The sequence below is a fragment of the Callospermophilus lateralis genome, chromosome 16 (genome assembly GCF_048772815.1).
Source record: "Callospermophilus lateralis isolate mCalLat2 chromosome 16, mCalLat2.hap1, whole genome shotgun sequence".
Lineage (NCBI taxonomy): Eukaryota > Metazoa > Chordata > Mammalia > Rodentia > Sciuridae > Callospermophilus > Callospermophilus lateralis.
Window position 1 is genome coordinate 83,388,791 of NC_135320.1, and position 24,288 is coordinate 83,413,078.

At 56.2% G+C, this 24,288-nt stretch overlaps 1 protein-coding gene across 2 annotated transcripts in view; it reads right to left on the bottom strand.

The window, feature by feature from the left end:
• Ndrg1 (N-myc downstream regulated 1) overlaps nucleotides 1–24,085 on the bottom strand; it is a 50,012-nt gene extending 25,927 nt beyond the window's left edge. Inside the window, exons 1-3 of one of the 2 annotated variants that reach the window (XM_076835735.2) lie at nucleotides 23,937–24,085; nucleotides 12,141–12,217; nucleotides 8,796–8,831 (exon numbers count right to left, since the gene is read on the bottom strand). In XM_076835735.2, the coding sequence (XP_076691850.1) occupies nucleotides 8,796–8,831; nucleotides 12,141–12,203 (99 nt within the window). In that variant the 5' untranslated portion in view covers nucleotides 12,204–12,217; nucleotides 23,937–24,085. Of the gene's footprint in view, nucleotides 1–8,795; nucleotides 8,832–12,140; nucleotides 12,221–23,936 lie in introns of both variants that reach the window. The other variant, XM_076835734.2, reaches the window with a different exon arrangement.
• Between the last annotated feature and the right edge of the window lie 203 nt (nucleotides 24,086–24,288).

Consider the following 24,288-nt stretch of genomic DNA (forward strand, 5'->3'; position numbering starts at 1 on the left):
TTTTACAACAGAATTCCAATTGTGGGCCCAACAGATTGTGCTGATAAAATTCCCTTCCCCATTCCCTTGCATCAGAAGATGGTCAGAAGGCTCAGTTCTGGCCAAGACAATGTCAGCAGAACTTGCTGGGGCTTCGTGGAGAGCTTTGTTCGTTTAAGGATCAATCTTGGAACTTTCCTCTTGCCCTCCACCTACTTCCTACCTGGAGCACGGATAAGATGCTGGGGACTTAGCAGCCATACTATGAAGGAAAGACAGAAGCTACAATCAGGGTGACAGAAGAGGGAGGAACCTGGGCGGGTGACATTCACGGCACGCTGGGCTAGGCCTTCCAGGTGGCAGCAGGAACAGCACACATTTCCTGGTGAGGTCACTGCTTGTTGAGTGACATTAACCCTAACGACACATCCACCACGTGCCCTTGGCCAAATGATGGACTTTCTCTGAGAATCTCTTCCCTGAACTGTAAACAGAGGTCAGTAAGGAGCCTGCCTGCTCCCCAGAGCTGTTCCCAGGACTCACACCACTGCTGGGACCTAGACACTGTGTCACAGTGTCACCCTCCTCATCAGTCATCACAGACAGCTGTTCCAGAGATGACTACCATGACCGGCGAGGTCAAGTGGCTGGACCATCGGGGGCTGTGAAGACCAGCGGCCACACCCTCCATCATCCCCCCTCTCAGCGGGCCCAGGCAGATGCTCTAAGAGGAAGACAGCTTACCCAAGTCAGAGGGTGCATGGGGTCACCCTTCCCCTGCCAATCAAGCTTTGGGGCCACAGTGTGGCCACAGTGGGAGGTGCCTATGGAAAGGCAGGCCAGGAAAGCCGACTGTGGCCCACCAGACCTGCATGGAGTCCAGGCCAATCACAGGGCTGCAGAGAGTGTGGGGAAGTTACCCCACCACCATCTTTTATAAGCTAGCACGCCCTCCCCATCTTCCTAGCTCTTCCTGAGTCCACCGGGAGGAGAGGTGGGCACTCCTGGGAAGGAGGCCCAGGGAGGAGCTGGGGAGCAGGGGATCTCAGCAGCATTGGCAGAGAGCCACCCACTCACGGGTGACCACTGCAGCCAGGTCTGGCCCCACACTGCCCCGGCAGCAAAGACAGCCTCTAAGGCTGCAGGTGGGTGCCAGGGCACATGCAAATATTCAAGGCAGGCTCCCGTAGCCACAACTGGCCCCTCCAGGCTGCACAGGCCCATGGGGACACCTGGAGCACAGGAAACCTCAGGAGGCCGGGCTGGACCAGAGGCTCCCCCTTCAATCCTCAGTGCTCTCTAACACTGTCCCCCCAGTGGGCAGGGCAGGGCAGCAGGCTGCTGAGAGCAGAAGGGCATCGCCTGGGGTCACCACATACAGCTGGGACCCACCCTGCAGACCTCCACTCCCTGAGGAGAAAAGAACCAGCAGCAAAATCTTTCTGGGACGAGGGAAAAGAGAAAGGGGCCCAACGCCATGGGGCAGGAGGCCCAGGCCTGCGGCCCAGTGAAAGGCCATGAGGGTCAGTGCTCAAGACCCTCCGAGACAGACGCCCTCCCTCGGTTTAAAGATTTGAAAGCAGATCCCCAGGGAGGCCCAGCAAGTGGTCAGGCGCAGCTGGGTCTGGACACCCCTCTGACCACTGCACCTGGAGACAAGATGGTCAGAAGGCTCAGTTTGGGCCAATAAAATGTCAGCAGAACTCGCTGGGGCTTTATGGAGAGCTTTGATCGTTTGTTTTAAGGATCAACCTTGGAAATTTTTTCCTCTTGCCCCTCCACCTACTTCCTACCTGGAGCATGGATAAGATGCTCAGGGATTTAGCAGCCATACTATAAAGGAAAGCACAAGGGTGACACACTGGTCAGTGTGTCAGAGCCTGGACAGACCTCGATGACCCAGCTCTGAGTCCACCCAGGCACCTGGTGACCAAGACATCCTTCCATTCCGGCAGGAGGGCATCCAGGGAACCCACAGAAGGGGGGGGGGGGGCAGCAGCCCGTGTTTATTTCTCAAAGCCTCATTTTACGTTAATCCAGATGAGAGCTTCTGCCATCTGTCACCCGGGTTTGCTGCACAACCTGGAGGCTTTGCCAGGAAGTGGGGCAGTGCGGGGGCGGGGGACAGGGAATGGGTGCGTTGGGGATTTCCTAGCTTCTGTCTCTATCTGCACACCTTCGCTTAGGGGGCAAACAAGAAGGAACTGCGTGCACAGGACGGGGTCAGCAGAAGGTCCGCTGTTTCCGCTTTCCCTGCGAGCCGATGGGTGCCGAGGGAAGGGGAAAGGACCAGCCCCCCAGAGGGACCACACTTCCTGGACTCAGACCTGGAGACCTGCCCACCAGCTGTGCTGCCCCCGCCCCTCTCCCCGCACCAGGACCTGTGGGGAGCATCAGCTCATTTCCCAGAGAGCCCTGGTGAGCACACAAACACGATTCCCATGGAAACCAAATCAAATCAATCCATCTGAGTAACGCCAGATGCAGGTGGAAAGAACTAGAAAGAGCAAATCCAACAGAAAAGGCGACCAGGGTGCCACAGGGAGTCACTCCGCCTGTGGGGGAGAGTTGTGGGTAGTGCAGGCAGCTCTGTGGCTCCTTCCCAGAAAGACTCTGCTCAGGCCCGGGCTGAGCGTTCCACCATCTGTCTCCTCGCGGTGTGACACGGGGCAGATCCCTTAAGTCCTCCTGGCACTTACATTGTGGGATGCAATAGCTCCCTTACAAGGCTGCTGCAGGGCCAGCTGAGAGGACCTGGTGGATCCCCAGCACTGTTTCTGGGGTGGAGTTCATGCCCAAGAGCCATCACCCTCCATCTTCCATGATGGCTACATTTTCAGGAGTCTGCTGGACCTAAATTTAGGGCAACCACATTGCAAGTTCCCCACACATCTTCAACCTGCACTCTCTCTGCAAAGGAGGACAGTACCTCCCACCCTGTCCAGGAAGCCTAGAGATGAGGTGGTCCAGATGAGATTCTCCTCTGGAGCAAAAGGGCTAGAGCTGGGCCATCTCAAAGGCACCTGCCAGTTCTGATGGTCTGGGTCATGGAGTTCTAGCCAAAGAAAACAAACCAGAGCCCCCAATACTCCAGCCTTCCCCCCATCAGACCTGTAAACACAACTGCCCAGACCCCGAGGCCAGAGCCTTCTCAGCAGACCGGATCAGACACATCCTTCCTGTAGTGTGGCGCCTCAGGCCAGCGGCCTCCCAGGGTACAGGAGGGCTCCGGAATGGGATGCAGGGTCAGAGATCAGCTGGAGGAACCTCGCATGCACCACTGACCAGTCTGCCCTGGGACATGTCCCAGACCAACAGACCCCCTAGGGAGATGCTGACCAAGGGGAGAGAAGGGTGTGGGCCATCTGCTCTGGCACCATGCTGTCTCTTGCACGGGTTGTCCAGACGAGCAGCACACAATCAGCAGCTTCTCTCGGCTGAGCTCCGGCCTGCAGGGTGTGTGTTTTGACTCACGGAAACATTTAAAAGCTGAAAGGGAAGGACGGGGAGTCTGCCGTGATAGCTCAAATGCTGAAACTAGCTGTTTGTCAAGCAATGACCTGGATGAAAGCAGGTACATTCCTTAGTCTCCAACCCCAAGGACCTGGCTAGAGAGTCAGGGTTTCCATCGAGATAAAGAGATACATGCAGTTGGCCACTAAGGAGCAGCGATTGGAATCCTTGACGCATTAAACGTAAGACCAATGATACTCCAGATGTCTAAAAAGGAACTGCAGAGGGCCATGGGCATCAAGTCCTGCGGGCTGGCTGGCCCTCCCAGGTCTGGGACCACAGTAAGGTCCCAGGGGCCAGAGACCAGTCCTGGCTCAGACAGCTGGCATCAGCAGGGCCCCCTCGCTGCTGGCCATGGGGAAGACTCGGTTTCCTCCCCTATAAACTGGGGAAGACAGAACATGTCCCAGGAATCTACACAAGAGAGTGAGGCAAGCCCTGGGCACCAGTTGGCCAGTCAGAGGACACCGAAGGCCAGGGCAGATAGGTGCCTGTGGTTTTTCTGGGGCCCCTGTGTGAATGCTGAGGTCAGAACCAGCTGGCCAGTTCCTGGGCAGAAACACTTCCCAGACACCATGACCCTGCTCCATCACCCTCAGCTCCCAACCCTGTGGGCAGTATCCCATCGGGCCAGCAGGCATTGCTGGTGACACTGAATGGCCCCTAGTAAGGAAACCCTGCACTGAACTCGCACCTGAGAGTAGAGACTCAGTGTTCATGAGCACCACTGAAAATCTGGGGTAGACCTTCATCAGTATCACCAGTCAACTAGGTCTGTGAGCCACAGCCAAATAAGATCAGTTTATCCCAATATCTTCTTATAATAATCTTCATTAAGTGTCACTCAAGCTTGGATTCAGCTCAAATTTTGTGATTCGTTGGTGAGATGGAGCCTATTAGCAGTTCAAAAGTTAACCCCCCTTTGTCCTTGGAAGGTTCGGGAATTCAGGCCAGAGGGGCCCAGGCATAGGCTGCTGCCCCAGCCTGCAATGATCTAAGCTCCTGTCGCATGACTGGGTCCATCTACCCTCAGGTCTCAGTTCAATGTCACCTCTCTAAAAGCTCTGCTGCCCACCCCCGGCCCTGGCCTAAGACAGTGCCCGCCTGCTCTCTCCCACCTCCTGGCTGGGGGTCAGCGGCAGATTGTCTCAAGCAGCCTCGGGGGCTGAAGCTGCCCTGTTGCTGCACTGAGCTCAGTGTGCTCGTCTCCGCGGAGGGGACTCGGAGCACGGGTCTGGAGCACGTGGCTGGAGGTGAAACCCAGCCCTCCCCTCCCAGCTGGGTGGCTGAGGCTCTCCATCGGGGCTGAGGAGCTCAGCACAGGGAACACCTGGACTAGGCCTCACACCCGTGCTCCACTCATGAACACGGAGCTATTCTAGAATTCCAACTCCTGATAACAAGGGCGCTGCCGGGTACCTCTCCACTGTATCCGCAGCCCCTGAGGCCAGTCACAAAGTGGGCGTTGGTGAAGGGAAGGAAGGACGACAATAGGGAGATGCCCCTCCCTCGGGGGAGCTCAGGATGAACCAAGAGGCCAGCCCAGGCCTGGGGCAGGATGCCTGCAGATCCCCTCCTGACCAGTCAGCCCCTTCAGAAGGCTCCTCCTGGACCCCCACATCCCCAGTGTCCTGAGGGTGTAGTTTCTTTGCCCCCACACACACCGTGAGCCACCTTCAGGTCAGCCTGCTCTGCTCCGCCAGCTTCCCCAGACTGCAGGGAGAAACAGATCAAGGGCTTCCCAAGCTACTGAGCGGCACAGCAAGAAGGCCTTCCCAGCACAGGAAGACCATGCCTCCTAGGCCAGACTGGGCCCAGGGCTTCCCTCACTCTGGTGGAGTCTTCCTGTCCCTGCATTGCAGGGTTTTAAAAAGCTGCAGTAACCATATTCCAGCAATCCTACTTCCAGTTACAAAGGACTGAAAGCAGAGTCTAGAATAGGTATTTGCACACCTGGGTCCCCACCCAGAGCCAAAGGTGGAAGTCACGCACTCGTCTAGAAATGGACGACTGGATAAGCAATGAGCGAGGACGCGGGGCCTCACAAAGGAAGGACATTCTGACACTTTACCACAGGGGTGACCTCGAGGACACGGGGCTGAGTGAAACAGGCCAGTCTCCAAAGAGGAGCACTGCACGGTGCCATCTACAGGACCTGCTTTGAAGTGGCTGCCAGGGGCTGGGGCAGGGAACAGGTGTCCTTGATTGATGGGGGCAGAGTTCCAGCTCCACATGGTGAAAAGCCCTCGAGATGAATAGTGGTGACGGCCTTGCCCGTGAGGTGCTGCAGGCCACTGCACTGTATGCTTAAGAATGGTTAAGAGGACACCTTTTGCGTGTAATCTGCCACAATAAAACAATGGGGGAAACCCACAGTAGTAGGTAGGGAGGACGTGTTGTGTTCCAAATGGCACTCATGTGGAAGTCACACCACCGTCCCCCGGACGGCCACTCCAGCAAGGTTAGAGTGGCTTCCCATTTCCCAGATTGGGAAACTGAGGCTGGAGGGAAGTGAAGCAACGTGTCCGGGTCCTCGGGGCTTGCAGTCCACTTCTCCTAGCCCTGGGCTGCCGCCTGGACCCTCAGGAGGACAGACAACCACAGCACCAGGAAGACACACCTAGCTACAAGGCACACTCTGTGACAGAGGACATAAGTCAGGGTGGCTCCTATCAGACAGAGGCTGGAGGGGCCCAGCCTGGCCCTGGATGATCAGATGGCCCCTGGGGCTGCCCATCTAAGCTCTACACAGTCCACAGACCTCATGGATCATCTAGGGCTTCGGGAGATGGCTGCTGCAATTTCCACAGCTCTAGCTGCCCTGGATCATGAGTGCCAAAAAAGAAGAGAGATTAGAAGCAGGGTCAGATGTCACAACTCCTAGCGGCCCCTAGAGCAGCCCTGGTCAACGACTTCCCCTTGGCCGCTCCTCAGTTTCTCCCACTGGACTCTGACTATCTGGATGAGATAAACCTAGAATCCCTCAGGCCGATCCAGTCCCCTTACAATCCCCCTGAGCACCTGCACATGTCCCATGTCCTGAGAGACATAAATGGGCAGGAGCAAGCTCTGGATGGCGGGGGAAGCCAGGCCTCAGCGCAGGAAGGCACATGAGAACATGAGCTCGCTTCCCAGCAGGCAGACCTGGAGGTGGTTTCCAGTCCTAGCACACTGGCCTCAATTTCCCCCTGAACAAAGCCGAGATGGCACCTCTGGTGCCACTGTTGAGGCAGAGATACTGGCTGGGAGCCCTGGGGACAGTGCTGGGCACAGGAAGCAGTCGCTAACCTCATGGGCATCTCTGCAGGCTGCCAGGGGCGTCTGGGGCTGGGAGAGGGAGGCCCAAGGTCTGGCACAACCTGCCCCAGTCACTGAGGAGTGGCCTGGGTGGCTCACTTCCCTACACTGACTCTTCTGTTCTTAAGTACAAGTGGAACTGGAGGCCGCCATGAGACCCTGCCCTCCTTGACCAAGATCTGAGTCTCATGCTCCACAAAGAGCCACAAAATGACATTCCAGGTCATGGCAGGGAGCTGGAGCTGATGGCCCGGGGCTCAGGGGGTAGAGCAGCCAGAGCCAGCGGGAGGTGAAGGAGAGGGAGGAGGAATGCTGTCCTGTCTGGACCCCGTCCCCAGAACCTTCTTGGACCCCAGGAGCCCCTCCCTGAGCCTGCTCCCGCCCCTGCATGGGGTGGGCTGGGCCTTCCAATTGTCTCTGCTGGCAGCTCAGATGGCCTGCAGACTCTGCTGAGATCTCCACTGTGTGCACAGGGCGGGAGGGTTCCCATGTCACCACCTTGGAGAGGGTGCCCTTGCCTGTGAGCTGTGGGTGTGCCCCTGAATTCCAGAGGGGTCTGAGTCAGCACTGGAGGAAGGACCAACAAGCCAGGGGAGAGGGAGCGCTCCACACTCCAGCTCTCCAGGTCACGGCCTGGGTAACCTGGAGGTTCCCCAGCTGGAACAGATGGCACCAAAACTTCCCTACCCAGAGTTCTTGCAAAGATTAAATGAGGCATTTCATTAAAGAAATCAAATACAACAAGTTGTAACAGCCCTGGGCACACAGTAGGTGCTCAGAAGCACTGGCTATCATGGTGTGTGATGATGATGATGATAACTCCACAGGCGGACGATAACTAGGAGGCCTAGTTGTCATTGACCTGCGCTAACCACTGCCCCCAGCGCCCGCCCTGCATTTCCTCTCCTTCCAGAGATAACGCGGGTTCCCTGGCTGTCGGTGGATGGGGAGGGCGAGCCGTCACTGAGACAGGAGGCTCAGAGCCGGGAGCCCTGTGAGAGGAGGTGGAGGTCGAGATGGGCACAACACAGCCGGCTCTAGTCCGGGGTCAGCACCCCAGGGAAGGCCAGGTTGATGGCCCTTATGAGGCAGGACAGAAGGAGTGAGAAATGGGTAGGAAGGAGGCAGAGAGGAAGGACAGACACAGATTTTCACCCAGAAGTCTGTGCACTTCTCCAGACCTGTCACCTCTCCAGACCTGTCACCTCTCCAGACCTGTCACCTCTCCAGACCTGTCACCTCTTAAGCCCGTCTCCCTCCAGGCCTCTTACTCCCGAATTCCTGGAAAAGCGATAAACTTACCTGTGCACTGTTAATTAACCCCCAATCAATCAATTAAGCAAAGAGAAACTCAGTATCTTGAGGAACCTGTAGCTTTGGGAACTTTCCACACTGTCTACTGATCAGATAATGAAGACCACGTCGGCCGGAGGGCCCCGGACTCCCCAGACACCAGAACCCACCTGGGACCACTCCTTACCTTCCCGAGCCACCCAAGTGTCCCTTGAAAGAAGATCAGGGAACCCCAAACCGCATCTCTCACTCTCAAGACGGCCACCTCCTCCCTGGAGTGGGCGCCTGCTTTGCTAGATGCGCCCCGTCCACGCCTCCAACTGGCCCAGGCTGCAATTCTTTCCTGTCACGTATGCCAAGACCCCCGCTTGTCCTGAGGCGAGTCCCCCCTTCTCTCTGGGAACTCCTCGGACTCTTCTCCAGAGGCACCTCTTCCCTTGGGACACCAGAGTCAAGGTCACAGGGTCCCTCATCTCCCTGCGTTTGCCCATGGCTGTGTGCCTGACCTGTCCTGGGGGAACTGACCGGCTCCTGTTTCTTCCAGCAGCACTCAGGCCGGCTTCTGCCCTGGAGAAGCCGTGGAGTGTGGGACCGGCGGACACGCCTCCCCGCTTCCCTGGCCCCCAGTGTTTGAACAGAGATCCACTTCAGACCAGCGGAGAGAGAGGAGAGGAGAGCGGGCAGGGGCAGGGAGGAGCCCATCCTGTACTCACCTGAACGTCAAACTCCTGCAGGAGGCCAGTGATGGTCTGTGGAGACAAGACACATGAGAGGTGGTCAGTTTCCTAGGGTCCTTTGTTACAGAAATAACGTTGGAACACACATGTCCTGCATCTGTTATCCACCCTCCGTCCTCTGTAAGGCCCCCTCGTTCTTACAAAGAGAGATCTGCCTTTTCATCTCAAAGAACAGCAGACCAACAGAAAAGCAGAGGCACTGGTTGGGTTCCTTTTTGACGACAGCCTTGGTGAAAAAAGATCTGAAGGTCTAAGCTGACCACAGGATTCAGTGGTTACGGAACGGAAAGTGGTGATTAACTGGTCCCCTTATCTCCATGCACCGGCTTCACTTTTAAAACTCAAACCTGCCTCATTGCCCCCACTGTCTGGCCTCTGGATTAAAGTGCAGTCCTTCATGAATGGAAAGGAGAATGAAAACTTTGAAGCATTTCCCTTGATCTAAAAATCGTAAATTTCAGCCTAAATTCCATCTTTCACCAGAGCTTTCAGAGGCAAGAAAGGCCCAGGAAGATGGGGAAAGGCTCCCTGTGGCCCGTGGAGCCGGGAAAGTGCGGCGTGGAGGAGGAACGGGGCCTCGCTGGGCTGGGTTTCCTAGAAATGTGACCGGATGCTTTTCTCCAGACCCAGAGAGGGAATCCAGATGTTCTCCCAAAACCCAAGCCCCAGCCCAACCCACCGCCAGCCTCCAGGAAAGGAGGGCTCAGCGGAGCCAAGACACAGGAGGCCAGGGAAGAGAATGGGCCCCCTTTGGACAACTGGGACTCAAACCTGCATCGTGACAGATGGCCAGTTGCTGGAGTTCAAGAAGTTTCCTGTCTCCTGGGCTATGGATAAGAACATGCCAGAGAAGCTGAACCCAGGTGGAAGCACAGGTGTGTGTGTGTGTGTGTGTGTGTGTGTGTGCACATCTTTTTACCCCTCTTACTTTCAAAATGTCAACAGGAGCACAGTGATAGCCCAGAGTGAGGAAAGACATCAACAAGAACTTCCCACCAGAAAATCAAACTTAAAATAATTTGATGACTCCGTGTAGGGAACTGGAAGGAATCCCTTTCCATTTGTATCCTGAAAGATAAGGTAAATGTCCACTTGAGATGGAGGAGCACATGACCTAGAGTCCACAAGCTCTTTGATGCCTGCTTCAAGAACAAGATGTTCTGAGGATACCGACAGGCTGCCTGAACGGATGTTCTAAAGTGTGAACACCCTCGGGACCAGCAGAGCCACTCCTGAGAGCTCTTCCTCCAGCAGCGCCTGCACACATAGGAAGTGGCGTGCGCACCAGGTACAGCAAGGGCACCCATGTCCGCTTCACCGTCTGTAATGGCAAAAGGTTGAAAAGACGGACATGTCCATACGGCAGGCACCGGGCCCCAGAGGAATCCTGTGCAGGGCAAAGAGAAGCACAGGTTCTCTGTGGACTGGCATTGGAAGGGTCCCTACGACATGCACTTGAGTGACTCTAGCAGGGCGCAGTACAACATTCCCACGTGGTTACCCGGAACACACTTCCTGTGGTTCATACGGGACGTGCTGATGTGTATTTGTGCTGCGAGGAGGGTTTTGTCTGACTGTCAAAGACTGTCCTGGACCTAGAGTGAAGATTTAGAAATGGCTGAGAGCATGCGCAGTGTTCAGTAGGGGCGGGCACAGTGCAGACCGCCATCTGTTTCATAAATAAAGCTTTATTGGGACACAGCAAGCCCATCTGCATACACATTCTCCATGCTGCTGTCCGGCTATAACAACAAAGGTATCCAAAGGGGTTGGTTCCAGAAACCCGATGGAGACCCAGAGCTGCAGATGCTCAAGTCCCTGATATAAAATCACATATTTGCATATAACCTAGGAGCATCCTCTTGTATACTTAAATCATCTCTGAATGACTGGTAAAGCCTATTATAATGTAAATGCAATGTAAATGGTTGTTTGGCTCCAGTTCTTCAGGGAATAATAAAAAGTCTGGGCATGTGCCAACTTTGTCTTTAAAATATTTCTTAAAAATGTTTCTGATGGGTGGCAGGCTAAATCTTCAGATGCAAGCCCTGGATACTGAGTCCTGGCTGAAGTGGCGACAGAGCCACAGGGATACGGAGCCAGTGGTGGACACCGGCTGGCCCTCTACAGAAGGTCTGCAGAGCCCGGAGCAAACAGTCAGCAGGGGCCCCGCGCCTCCCCAGGCCTGGCTCCTATTTCTACTTGTATCCACATCTGAACGGGCTCTGGCAACGCCCTCCCGGAGACCAGTTCCTTCATCTGCAAAATGGGGATGAGGGCAGTTGCCTCACAGGTTGGGGATGAAAAGCTCCTGAGGTGAGGAGGCGAAAGCGGGCAGCCACGTGTCCAGCCCTGCAGGAACTCCAGGCCTGTCACCAAAGGCAGCGGTCTGGGTTTGATTCCATGGCCCACGTTTGCAACTACACATTTTGCAAGGAGGACAAATTAACCTCCTCAGCCCCTGCCTCCTCTGCTGTAGAGGACACCACCGACCAGCCTCGGTCAAATAGGACTCGCCCAGAGGAAGGCGCAGCATGGCCTACGCAAGTTAATGATAATCTGTGAAAGCCCTTGGTTGGCCTTCGAGTAACCGCATTCTTAAGCCTAAATTGCCACACTTTAAAAACGAGGCCTCATAACAAGCAGTTGTGAGAGTCTCAGAATCGGGATGTGAACAGGCTTTCAAACTTTCTACGGAAAGGTTGCTCCATCTCAGAACAATCAGCCCAGGACAGACCAGGCAGCTGGCCTGGGGCAGGAGATTCTGCTCTCAGCAGGAGGCCTCTGTCCCAGGGGTTTGGCCAAAATGACAGTAACAGCAAGCCCAAGGGCTGACAACAGGGGCTTTGCAATTTTGTGGACACAAAGTAGCAAGATGCCATGACAGGACTGAAATCCAGGCCCTGTGACCCCAGAGTGTGTGGCTCTAACCCCTCAATTGTGGATGCAGTAGGCAGAACCCAGGGCAACGGGGCTCCATGTTGCACGATCTAGAACCACAGGTCAGAAGGGAGTGGCTGGGGAAGGCAAATAAAGGACAGAGGACAGAGGGTGGGTAAGGGGCCTGCTATAGCACTTAGTGGTCAAATTAAACTTGAACCTGGGCGTCTACCCCAGTGAGCATGTATACACACGTGGGGTACACATGTGGTCACACAGGCACATTACCTACACATGCACGTGTGCCTGGGTGCCATGCCCAGGAGTGTGCATGCTGTGTGCCTATGTGTGTGCCAGGGAGTGTGTCCACATGCATGTGTGTGTCCCTATGTGTGCACGCATGTGCATATGACAGGGACAGCTGGGAGCATCTCAACTCACCTCTCCTTTCTCCACCAAAGGCTTCACCTCAGCCAGATCCACGTCCTGTAGTTCTCGAGACATGTCCGAGTTGTCACCTGCTGGCGGGGGTGGGGGGAAATGGACAGGTCAGCACTTCCTGCCGAGAGAGGTTTCCTGAAGGAAGCGTGTCCAAGGTGAAAGGCCACTGGGCTCTGCCCCGCAGCTCTCCCCACATTTCCTGGGAGAGGAACCCGGCCTCACAGACAGAACTACTTTCCAATAAAGTGATTTCCCGGACTAAAATCACTTCCCCACGCAGAGTCCAGGCCTACCCACTTCCAGCAGCCCCAGACTGACCACCAAAGGAAAGAAACGTCATGGGGCACAGTCATGTGCAGGGGAAAACAGGCTTCGCGCGCGCACACACACACACACACACACACACACACACACCCCTCTGGGCCACCTGATGCAGGAGGAGGGAGGAGGCAAGGAGCAGGGAAAACCCAGCCAAGGGTCTGGCGGGCCCTGAGCATGCAGTCAGACTTGGGAAGAATGAGGTCCTTCAAGGCCAGAAGTACTCTGGGGGCTGAGGCAGAACAAGGTGTGGAAGGGTGGGCAGGGCTGTGACTCCTTGGCTCTAACTCTGGCAAGTCCCAAAGGGCCAGGAAGGAGGGTTGCAAAAGGAAACCCAGAGCACAGTTCCAGTCCAGCGATGCTGACTGATGGGCCCCTGGGAGGGTGGGACTTGGGCAGGCAGTGACATCCACGAAGCACACTGCCTGCAGCTCCATCTGGGAGCTGGACAGACAGACGTTCACTCCGTGGTCAACAGTCAAGTTGGAAAAGGTAAGTCTCTGCCAATACCTGGGTGCAGGACCACGGGACCTGGGGAAAGCCAGAGTGCTACAGGCACTAGGGAAGGAAAAGCCAGCGACAGGAGGGGGCTGGCCCCGCCCGGCTCTGGACCCGGCACCTCACGGGAACAGCCTGACCCAAGCCCTCACTGCTGCATTTCCCAGTGGGAGCCTGGCCCCCGCTGCCCAGGCCTCTGATGCCACGTGGGCAGAGAGTGTAAGTCTCTGAAATCCCAGCCCCGGGCTCCTCTGCAGAGCCAGCTCCTGGGCCCACAGGGACATGGGAAACTCAGAGGCCAGCAACAAGAGCAGGGCCATTCGGCTTCAGGCCGAGGCCAGCACATGGCATTCCGTGGGCTGCTCCTGCTCACCTCGGGGTGCTCTGGTCTGCAGCCACAGCGTGATTGTTCCCCAGGGGATAACCACCCCCCAGGAATGCCTTTACGCGGCCTTTGGAGTATGCTCCAGAACATTCTGAAAACAAAGTCGGTTTTATATCTGTGAGCATTCCTGGCAGCTGCCCGCTCGGAGGCAGGAGGCATGAAAAGCCAGGGTCTGTGGGCCTTGCTAACTCAGCGCGTTCAGGGTCCCGAGATCCTGGCCCGTGGGACGCCTCGCCTACACAGCCCAGAGAGCCTTCCAGAAGTTCAGGGTCCTGCCAACACCACCTCCCATGATAAAAGGGAAAGGACTGCAGGAGTCACAGGGGCTTCTGAACCTCCCTGTTCAGCAGAGGACCTAAGGGGAGGCCAGGTTCTCCACTATGCCACTGGGGGGGCCTGGGGCTGCCTTCAGCTGCACCTGTGAGCTCTGCTGAGAGGGGGCTCACCTGCCCTGTTCCCGTCTCCACCTCCAGCTCCTGGCACATCCGTGTGCCCGACCCACCAAGACTCGCTCCTGTAGCGTACAGGATACATTTATTTAAATCTCATTTTTCTTCTTCTATTTTTTGCACACTAGGGATGGAGCACTCCACCATTGAACCACATCCCTAACCCATTGCGTTTTTTTCATTTTGAGACAGGGTCTTGCCAAGTTACCAAGGCTGATCTCAAGCTTGCAATCCTCCTGCCTCAGTCTCCTGAGTCACTGGGATTACAGGCATGTACCACCACGTCCAGCTTAAATCCTCTTTTAAATTGCCACTAACCCACGAGAGCAAGAGGCCTTGAAAACTCTTCTACATCTGTAAGGACTCAGCACGTGCTGTGGTTCAGCTCAGTTTGGTCAGATTTCTGTGGCTTCCAGAAACTTCCATATTATTTGAATATGACATCAGCCTCCACAGCTTCCTCCTCCTCCTTCAGAATGGAAAGGAGAGCAACTTCAGCCTCTGCTTTCCAAACACACATGGGGAAAAACCCTTTCACCTCTTTTGACCTGGCTTCCCATAGCAAAGGAGGCAGTGGCTGGCTGACTCTTAAATGCCAAGTCCTTGCGACTCTGCCTTAGGAGCCGGAAGGGCCTCATCTGGCAGAGACCCCCAGTGTGTATCTCAGTTAGGGCTGACTTGGTCCCAGGGCACCTCCAGCAATGTCTGGGGCACTTTTTGATTGTCATGACTAGGGGTTGCTTCTGGTTCCTAGTGGGTAGAGGCCAGGGACTCAGCTGCCCAACCTACCAGGCACACAGCAGTCTCATGACAGAGTTATTTGACCCAAAATGTCAACAGTCCCTGACCAAACCAAGGACTCTGACATCCACAGTGGGACTGGATAAAGCAGAAGAAACGTTGTCCGTGTATCTCAGGGACAAATACTGTGGGGCCTGTGTGCTCATAAACATAACTACCCCAGGGGTCGGGTAGAACCCCTGCCAGGTTTTCCCCTCTAGGTCACTGCCCCCAGGAACAGGGCTGTGTACACCTGGGGCTCCAGCAGATGACCTCTGCCCCTTGAACTCTCCAGCTGCTGGGGTCCAGCATATGGTCAGCCTGCAGCCGGCCAAAATAGAGCAGCTGTCCCATCTCATTCCCTGGGCTATGGCCAGTCCCACCAGCCCCTCCCCCATCTCTGATGCCCCAACCAAAGGACTTGCTAAACTTCATTTTCAGATGTTTTTGTCCAAAGGAAATGTTATAACGAAGATCAAAAACAGATTTTTTAAAAAGAGGTGCTTTGGATGCAGATGGGGACAGGGCGTGGAGCCTCCCCCGCAGCTGCCCTTCTCCCCTCCTAGGACCTGCCCACCCACCCTGCCCTGCACCTCCAGAGCTGCCCTTGCAGAGCCCCTGAGCCCCAGGAACCCGGGCCTCAAGGCTGTAGCCTATCAGAGGTTTCCTCCTGTGTAGGGTTCTCCAGCACCTAACATGGGGCTGAGACAAAAGCATACTTGGTTGATGGGGACCTACCGTGTGACAGGTCTGAGGATTCCGCCTTGAACAAGCAGCCAGTTCCTGTCCCCACAGACCCAGTTCCTGGGCCCCTGGAAGCCCCCCTTGGGTTCATTTAGTAGGTCTGCGCACTAACCAAATGACCCTCAGCGGCTCTGCTCTCCTGGACTGGGCAGATGCTGTCCTCAACATTGTGTCCTAGGACTCAGCACTACTGACACTTGGGGCCCCAGAGTTCTTCCTGCTGGACGCTGCCCTGAGCATTCTCTGATGTGTAGCCACCATCCCTGGCCCCCCAAACCCACCCCCAAGTCCTGACAGCTGAAGGTGCCTGTGACATGGCCAAACATCTCCAGGCGCAAATCAGACCTGGCTGGGAGGGGCTAACCTTGGCAGTGCCTGGCATGAAACGGGTATCCAGAGAAGGTCTGTCAGACACAGTTCTTATTTAATGTAGTTCCTTCCCCGACCCCGCATATCCCACCACATCTTTGCTGTCCCTTCACAGAAGAGGAGGCTGATCCGTGGGTCTGATGAGAGTCCTGGTCACACAGGATCATCTGCAGGACTGGACAGGGTGGGGATAGCCAATGCATACTCTTGATTCTTCCCCATACTCTGCTTGTCCCTTGGGATCAGTCACCAACCAAGAGCAGAGATCACTGAAGAACTCAGTTCCAGCACAAAACTCTACTTTGTGGTGCTTGATCTCCTTCCACCAGGAGGAAGATGCACTGAGTTGGGGCTTTGGCTGGTGCTTCTAGGCCCACTTCCCCATAGGGGCCACACTCAGTGGTCACATCCTACAGCTGACAGAGGCCACTTGGCCCAGCAAGTACAGCAGGCAGGAGGTAGGTGCTGGACTCCACCCCTGCACCTCCACAGCTCCCTGTAGAGTCCTAGCTGTTGGGATCAGAAAGGGGCCACAGTGAAGTGACCAGCAGAGGCCCCACACAGCACCATGGATGGACACTGACTCCCTGCTCCCTGCTCCACCTGCACAATGACATGGAGCTGCCACCCGCCTCTCCAAAGCTCTCCCAGGAGCAGACATGAGCCCTGGAGGCAGGGAATGAGGTCAGGACAGTCTCCTTCTGCTAAAACCCCACTTCAAAAACGGGGCTCAGGCCACCACGGTATCCCACAGACTGGCTGGCATCACCCTCTTCCTCCTCCACCTGTCCACTCAGAGGAATTCAGAAAACCAACATCAGAGCAGTGGTAGGCTGCTCCGAGCTGAGGGAAAGGCTGGTGAGTCAGACTTGAGCATTGCCCTTCATCGGCATGTGACCCTGACCAAGGATCTGGGACTCTCTGACTCTGTTTGCTCATCTGAAATTGGACATCATAACTCCTGCTCCCAGGAAGCAGCAGGGGTTTAGATAATGATGCACTGAAGCTGGCAAACTGCTGCTCAGTTAATCAGTGTGCTTGTCTTCCCTGGTTGCCTGAGAGCGCCTGGGTATGTGTGGAGACAACCTGTGTTTTACACCGTTAGCCCCTACAGTGGCCCAGCAAAAGGGGATCACAGGGAAGATGTTTAGCAAATAGCACAGGAGTCTCCAGCCTTCCTTGAACTACCACCACGTCTCTTCCTCACCAGCAACGGCCATCAACAAATGACCAAGCCCCAGAGGGCTGTGCAAATACCTCTCCATTGCAGCAGACCCCAGAGACCATCAGAGATTCACAGGAACTCATGGGTTCCAAACCAAGCCAAGACCAGGATCTGCCTAAAGACAAGCATGTGACCCCCAAGGCCTGGGAGGGCAGCAGCAGAGGCGTCTTGGGGAATCTGAGACCACTCAAGAATAGTTAACCGGTTCCTATGGGACGGAAGGGACACACGGTCTGTGATTCTCAGAAAGCCTCAGTCAACACGAGGCTTGGGGGTGCATGCTTGAAAGCCCAGTGACTCAGGAGGCCGATGCAGGAGGATCGCAACTTCAAAGCTAGCCTTGGTAAGTCAGCAAGACGCTATCTCAAAATAGAAAACAAAAAAAGCTGGGGATGTCACTCGGCAAAGGTAGATCGTACCTGGGTTCAATCCCTAGTCATGAAAAAATAGGTTTTTTTAAAAAATAACAAAAGGAGAACGTTTTAAGTGGCAGGAGCACTGGCTTCGGAGTCCTTGGCAGGGGAATCCTGCCATCTTACCACCTCATAACTCCTCTCTGGGCCTCAGGTTCCCCATTGGTCAGGAATGCACCAGGCACATTCTGTGGAAATTGTCTGGCCCACGGGAACCACAGGGACGTGCTGCACCAAGGCCCAAGGGCCACGCGCCCGGGACCCTCACGGGGCTCGGCTCAGCTGTGGCCAGGTTAACTTCAGTTTCTCAGGCTCCTGCCTGTTAAGCCTGAGGTTTCCGCCGGGCTCTGTCATGCCTCCAACTCTCTGTCCTCTTGAGCAACTGCTTTTGGGCCCCTGGAATCCCTATGGGGTGGGACTGAGGGGCATTCAGCAGTGACAGCCAAAGGAGCCCCCTCTGTGGCACTAACTGAGCTCTCGAGTCTGTATGTGCTGCAAGCATCACAGCAGCCCAGAGCAGGGCACAAGCAGGCTCACCGCCTACCACGCCGGCACTGAGCAGGACACGCGCTGAGCCGGCAGGCTTCACGCTGGCACAGGTCGGAGCTACCTTGAAGGGAAACGCTGGCAATGACACCACGGTGCCCTGAGCACACAGCAGACCTCCCTCCATCCGTGGAAGTGCAGCGTCCCAGAGCTGACTACACTTGGCCACCAGTCTGTCAATGCATGTGGGTGGGTGGGACAGTCACGGGTCTCCTTCCAGCCTGCGCAGTCACAGTCGCAGCTGAGCCACTGGGAGCAGCCTCCACTTGGGGCAAAACCCATCTTAGCCTTCTCTATGCTCCCTTCACAACGCCTAGAACCCAGAACCGCCTCTGCTTTCAGCTCTCCCCCAGGCGCCCTCCTGACTTGGCAACCGCAGTGCTCTGAAATGTTCCCTCCGCACGGTTTCACTTGTTCGCCTCAGAGCCCCTGGGAAGGTGGGTAGTACCATGCCCAGTCTAGAGACGGCAGCCCGAGGCTCAAACAGGAGGGCCACAAGACTTCCACTGGGCCACAGGCAAGGGAAACGCCAAACTCACTGGTTTGCCACGGGAGCAGGTCTGGGGCTGACAGGAAGTGACCCACAGCCTTCCAGTGTTCTGCAGTGAAGCCCAGGGACCAACCTGGAGGGGACACTGGCAGCTTTTGCACAGATTGTCATCAGCCACCTGCCTGGATTTTGCCCCCTCAGTAACATGCCTGGTTTCAAAGCCATGTGAAAACCAGCCAGAGCTCTTTCCAGTACACTGGGCTCTTTATAGGACAGATCTTTGAAGGGCGTGAAGGGAGGATCAATACTGCTCTTGCCTGACACAGAGACTTCCCTATACAGAAACCCCCAGAAAGTTCCAGAGAACAGTTCCATTTCTGCATGACTCCAAGGAGGACCGCCCTGGGACGTGCCAGGATCCCCAGCCTCACTGTGGAAACATTATTTGGCCGATTCTTTGCCAAAGAGATTCTGAAGCCAAGCTTCAAGGCAGGTCACCGGCTTTTCTTGCTGTTTTTCAGACCTTTGGAAACAGGAGGCCCTGGGGAGGGTGAGGACGTTGGCAGCCTTAATGCTCAGTGTTTTTCTTGTGTAATCAGCCAAGCAAACAGTATGGGTGGACTCGCTGGACCCTCAAGAAAGTTCCCCAACTAGAGAAAGGAAGAATTGAGATTGGGTTTTCAAAGTCTGAGAGAGAAATCAGGGCGGGGGGGAAGGTATAAGGTCATGGGCAGGAGACCCCCAGACTAGGAATTCCTAGGGCCTCTGTGCTCTGCAGGAGCCTGAAACCTGGCAGGTATCACTGAATTGTTCAGTATTGAAAGACGAGACCAGAAATCACTACAAGGAAGACAAACCCCAGCCCCACTCACTGTCAGATCACCAGCATGGCCTGCACTCCCTGGGTACCAGCTAGAGCCGAAACCAAATTTTTGCCTGTTCAACTGGAGCCCAGAACCCAGAGGTCAGGAGAGCAGCTGAAACACAATAGCAGGAAGAGGGAGGGTCTGGAATCCACAGAGGCCCACCCCCTTCTCTGCAGTACACCGGGCCTTCCTGGAGGTTCTCAGTGGAGTCTTGGCAGTGCAGTCTTGGCAGAGCCACTGGTTTGGCAGAGAGAAGACAACTGTCCAAGGGGCCAAGCCCAGTAACTGGAAGTCCGGAGGAGGACACTGGTCTCGTTAAAGGATTGTTCTGTGAATCTGCGGGACAGGCGGGAGTTGCACTGGATGGTCTGAGATAATTTGTTGAAATCACACAAACAGAGCCAGTGTTAGCCCAGGACGCGGAAATGGATCCCTCATACAGGGCCCTTTGTCCCCAGGATCAGATGATGGCCTTGCCAACAAGATCCTTCCCCCAAATGGTCTCGCTGCTCCCACCCTCGGGAACCGCCCACCCGTCTTCCTGACACACAGTGGCCCAAGCTATTCCCCTCACACTTGGAGTTTTCCTTTTGAATGGCATTAATGGAACACCCACCAGGGGCCAGGGTCTCCAGTGTTGCAGGAATGGAAAAGCTGAGAAACAACCTAATCCACCGTGACGATCCCAGGACACAGGGGACACTCATGTCACCCAACACAGGACCTTCCTTCTGCAGAAAGGAGGAGGGAAGACCAAGGGGCCAGGGTTCGCCAGTCAGAAATGCTTAGAGTCACCTGTTCATAAGAGTCCCACTCACATCCATATTTGGGGCAGGGAGCTCAGAACCTTTGAAAGCCAAGGCAGGCGGAGGCGGGGAGGGAGCTGGGAGGAAGAGGACCTGCACCCCACCTCTCTCTTCAAAGCTCCAGAGGGATTAAAATGCACTCTTGTTTAAAGGGTGCCCCGGCTGAGGTGGGGGAAGGATCACAGATGGACTCCTGACAGGGCATTCACGTCCCATTAAAAGAGACTGTTGGTGGGCTCGATTTTGTAATCAGTTCCTATTCCTGTGTGGCAAGACTGACTCTCGGCCATTCTCCTCATCCGTGGCCCACCCTGGAGAACTCAGCTCCACACCAACACCCAATAGCAGCCCTCCACCTTCCCGACACATAGTAGGCCAGGCTCCTTAGCAGAGACTGCCCACAGCTCGGCTCTACTTCACGGTGAAGAGACAGGTTGGCAGGCATGCTCTGGACCAGACGCAAGCAAGCAGGAACCAGGAACAAGTCCATCCCTGAAGGATGGGCTCAGGGGCCTTAAAGGTGGCCTTAAAGGCCAACACAGGATTTGAAATGGCCAGGCCTAGCTCACTACCTTGATCTGAACCCACTCATTTGACAGGGCAGTCTCCTGTCCAAGCCCCAGTTGTCTAACCTGAGAAGAAGAACATGTCCACGAGGTACGTCCAGCATCCAATATCCACCAACTGCCAGACCCAGCGGCCACAAGATGGCCTGTGTGGCCACTCCCTCCTTCCCCCTCTCCCCAGCATTCTGCGACAGTCTTCACACCCTGCCTTCAAGGCACCTGGCCGTGAGTTCAGTCCAAGTCTGGCTCTAGCATGTGCAGGTGATTTCAGTCCTGGGTAGGTTTAGAACAAGGCCCCCCCCCCACACACACTGCCCAGGACATGGTTCCAGAGGGCTGACACCCCTACTCAGTGTTCCCCACCTGCTGGGCACTTTTCTGTTTACATGGATCAGCTCCATCAAGATTCTCATATCCTGTTAAGGCTGTCATTATCATTTTACAGACCAGGAAGCCGAGGCCAGGGCTGATTACCTCTCTGTACTCTCACTCTGGCCTGCTTTCTCCAGGCACCCCAACATGTTTTCATGCCAAAGCACAAGGACTCTGACACCGACTGTCTGGGTTCAAAGTCTGGGTCTCCCACTCTTAGCCACATGGCTATAGTCAAGGCCTCTGACTCTCCTCATCCACTTGCTGGAGATAATACAGCCCTGTCTTACAAGGATTGCAGGTGTTAAGGGGACACCGCAGCTGGAGAGAGATGTCTCAACCCTGCCCAGCCTTCCTTCCTGCTGTGTCTGGCCCGGCTCCTGCTAGGACCTTAGAGACTGTCACATGCTGGTTTTCCTGCTGAGCCACAGGCTCTTTGAGTCATGCCTTGGATGGATGCTCTGGAGTTGGGTTCCAAGGAAGAAATACAGTTTTAGGCCATCAGGAAAACATAATGCCATCTTTCTGGCCCCTGTGAAGCAAGCTCGGGCCAGCAGGTTTCAGCCACCAGATCTGCCATTTATCCTGGAAAGGGCAGCCCAACCAGTGAAGTCAACCAACAGGGGCTGCAGTCCTTGCACCTTTCCCACTCAACTGATTTGGCTAATCTCTAAACATCTGATTTATGCTTTTTAAAATATCCCCTGCATTCTGCCTCCCCTGCCTCAGAGTGCCCTGTCTACACACTTGGTGGAATGCTAATTTCATATTACCTCTCTACAGGAGACAGGCAAAGATCTAGTTCAGCCCTAACCAGAAGATCCTGAAATGGGCCTAGAGGGGGAGTTCTGGTTCTCACTTAGCTTTGGCACAAGTGTCCCTGTTTCTGGGTCTCACTTCCCATCGGCAAAGTGCAGAGAGGTCCATTACCAATCAATGGCTTGCAACTGCAGATTTGCTTGTCACTCTGAGAGAACTCTATCAGGAGAGGAGGCTCCAATACATGATCCATAGCCAAACATAACACCTCCACCTATACCTTCCTCCTTGGGACCCCACCTACTGGACCAGAGGGGAAGGGGACAGTCCACTCCCTGTTTATGGTTGGACTCTTCCTAGGTGCCAGCTCCTGGGACAGCTGCCAGGCTCCAGGGTGAGGCAAAGTCCTCCTCCCCACCCTGGTTCTACTCACCCTCCTGGAGAGACAAGGTCCCACAAAGCTAAGAAGGTACAGGACAGGGGACACCCAGTGTCAATGCTTACACCTGAACATCCTCCCTTTGGAACTACTCCCTCCCTGGCACCTTCCTTGACCCCCACCTGGTGCCATCCTGGCCAATCAGGCTCTGTGCCTTCCTGCCAGTGCCCCTGCTGGTGGTGGTTGGCTACCCCCTAAAGGCAGGCGGGGTTTCCGCTGTACCTTGCTTCTTCCAATTCACATTTGTGAAACGCAGTGGAGACTCCAGAATGTCTAGACAGGAGGAGGCCAGGCTGGAAGGTTTGCCTTGAAGCTGCGTTTTCATACCAAGAACAGGGCTTGTACTTGGATATCACGTTCCCTGGGTGGCGTGGAGGAAGGCGGAGCTGGCTGACTGGCACATAAGGATGTCTAAAGCCCTTGTGTAGCCACTAGCTCAACTCTCAGTCTTCCATCTACCCCGGGAGCTTAAAGGAACCAAACATACTGAAGTGCTCAGGACACGGTGGGGAAAGGCTGTTCTGGGGACGAGATAACCGGGCCCTCCCTTCCCTACTCGCTGCTTCTAACACGCATCTCCCACGTTCAACCCAGAGAGGGGGCGCTGGGGACACGCTAGGGCAGCTGACAGCTTGGGTCAACAGACGCGGGAGGAGGGGAGACGGCAGTGGTGAGGAGGCGGTCCCCTAAATCCCAGCTTCAGCTCCTAATCCGACAGAGGCGGTCACAGCGTGTTTTCCCTGGAGCCCTCGAGTTCCACACCCCTGCCCGAACCTCCCCCCGAGGCTGAATCAGAGACCGCGGCGATCTCCCGGGAACAGCCGAGCAATTCCAGCTGTTCTTCCCGCTGGACCACAGGAGTGGCGGGCCAGAGAGACCTAGGAGGGAAGGAAAGCGGGGGCGGGTGGGCGGAGGCGACAATGACGCCACTCCTAGCTGCAGTCAGCTCAAGGGCCGCCAGACACAGGCGCGACCCTTCGCGCCCAAGCTTCTACTCCAGCGCCGCCACAGCGCCTACCCCGGGCCGCCTCGGGGACTCACCCTGCCCGGCGGCGCTCGCTGACACTCGATCTCGCGCGTGCGGCACGCGCCGTAACACACCCCGAGTCCCCCACCCCCGCGCGCGCGCGCACACACACACACACACACACACACACGCCCTCTCTCACACGCACCACCCAGCTCAGGATCTGGATCGGCACCGCCCCTCATATCTACTCGGTTCCTGGCCCAGTCTGGAAACCAGACACACCCACTCCCCCTTCTCCAGCCTCTGCGCCAGCGCTGCTCACCCCTACCCACCCGCATCTACACCCGCGGCGCAACCGCTCCCTCCCCGGTCATCCTGACGCCCCCCGCCAACACACGCACACCTAGCACCTCCGGCGCCTACTTCCAGCACGCACGCGGGCCAACGGGGGTCAGCGGTGCCTCTGGGAGGACCCCAGGAAGCGCGATTCAGGTGTTTCTGCGCTGGCTCAGCGCACGTTCGCCGACTCCCCAGGACCCCGTTTCTCCAGTTGGAAGAAAAGCGGACGGCGATCAGTCTCCCCCGCCCTTTTTTCTAGTCGAAACCCCTACTCCAGCGGTGCTGGCGCCCCAGAGTTCCCTCCCTAGCCCGCGCCTTAGGGTCACCACGCTCTGGCAGCTCCATAGCGCTCGCTCCAGAAGCCTGCGGTCCACAAAGGGCGGGCCAAGCGCCCCAACAGCATTCCCAAGAAACCCCTTTCTGCTGCCCCTGTGCCGGGGAGGAAGAGGGTGCCGGGCTTACCTAAATCAGAGGGAGAGAGGAAAGGAGCCGGTGGCTAGGGTGGTGGCGCAGCGCCCAGCGACAACACTGGGGAGAAGTAAGGATCGGCGTGCGCTCCGGTGCGACCGCGGGGAGCCGGGCGAGGTTTGTTTATGTCCGGGCGGAGGGCGACTTTATAGGCGCCGCAGCGCCGCCTCTAAGCCTCGCCCCTCCCCTGCCTCCGCGCCCCGCACGCAGCGGGGACACACCCCTTTCCCGCTCCCTCCTCCCCGTGAGCCGGTCTGGGCTGGGGCAGTGCGAGCCGGGTCCGCGGAGCCGTCGCCTGTTGCGCAAGCTTTAGTAGGGGCGCGGCTGGAGGGGCCCCGGGGGTGAG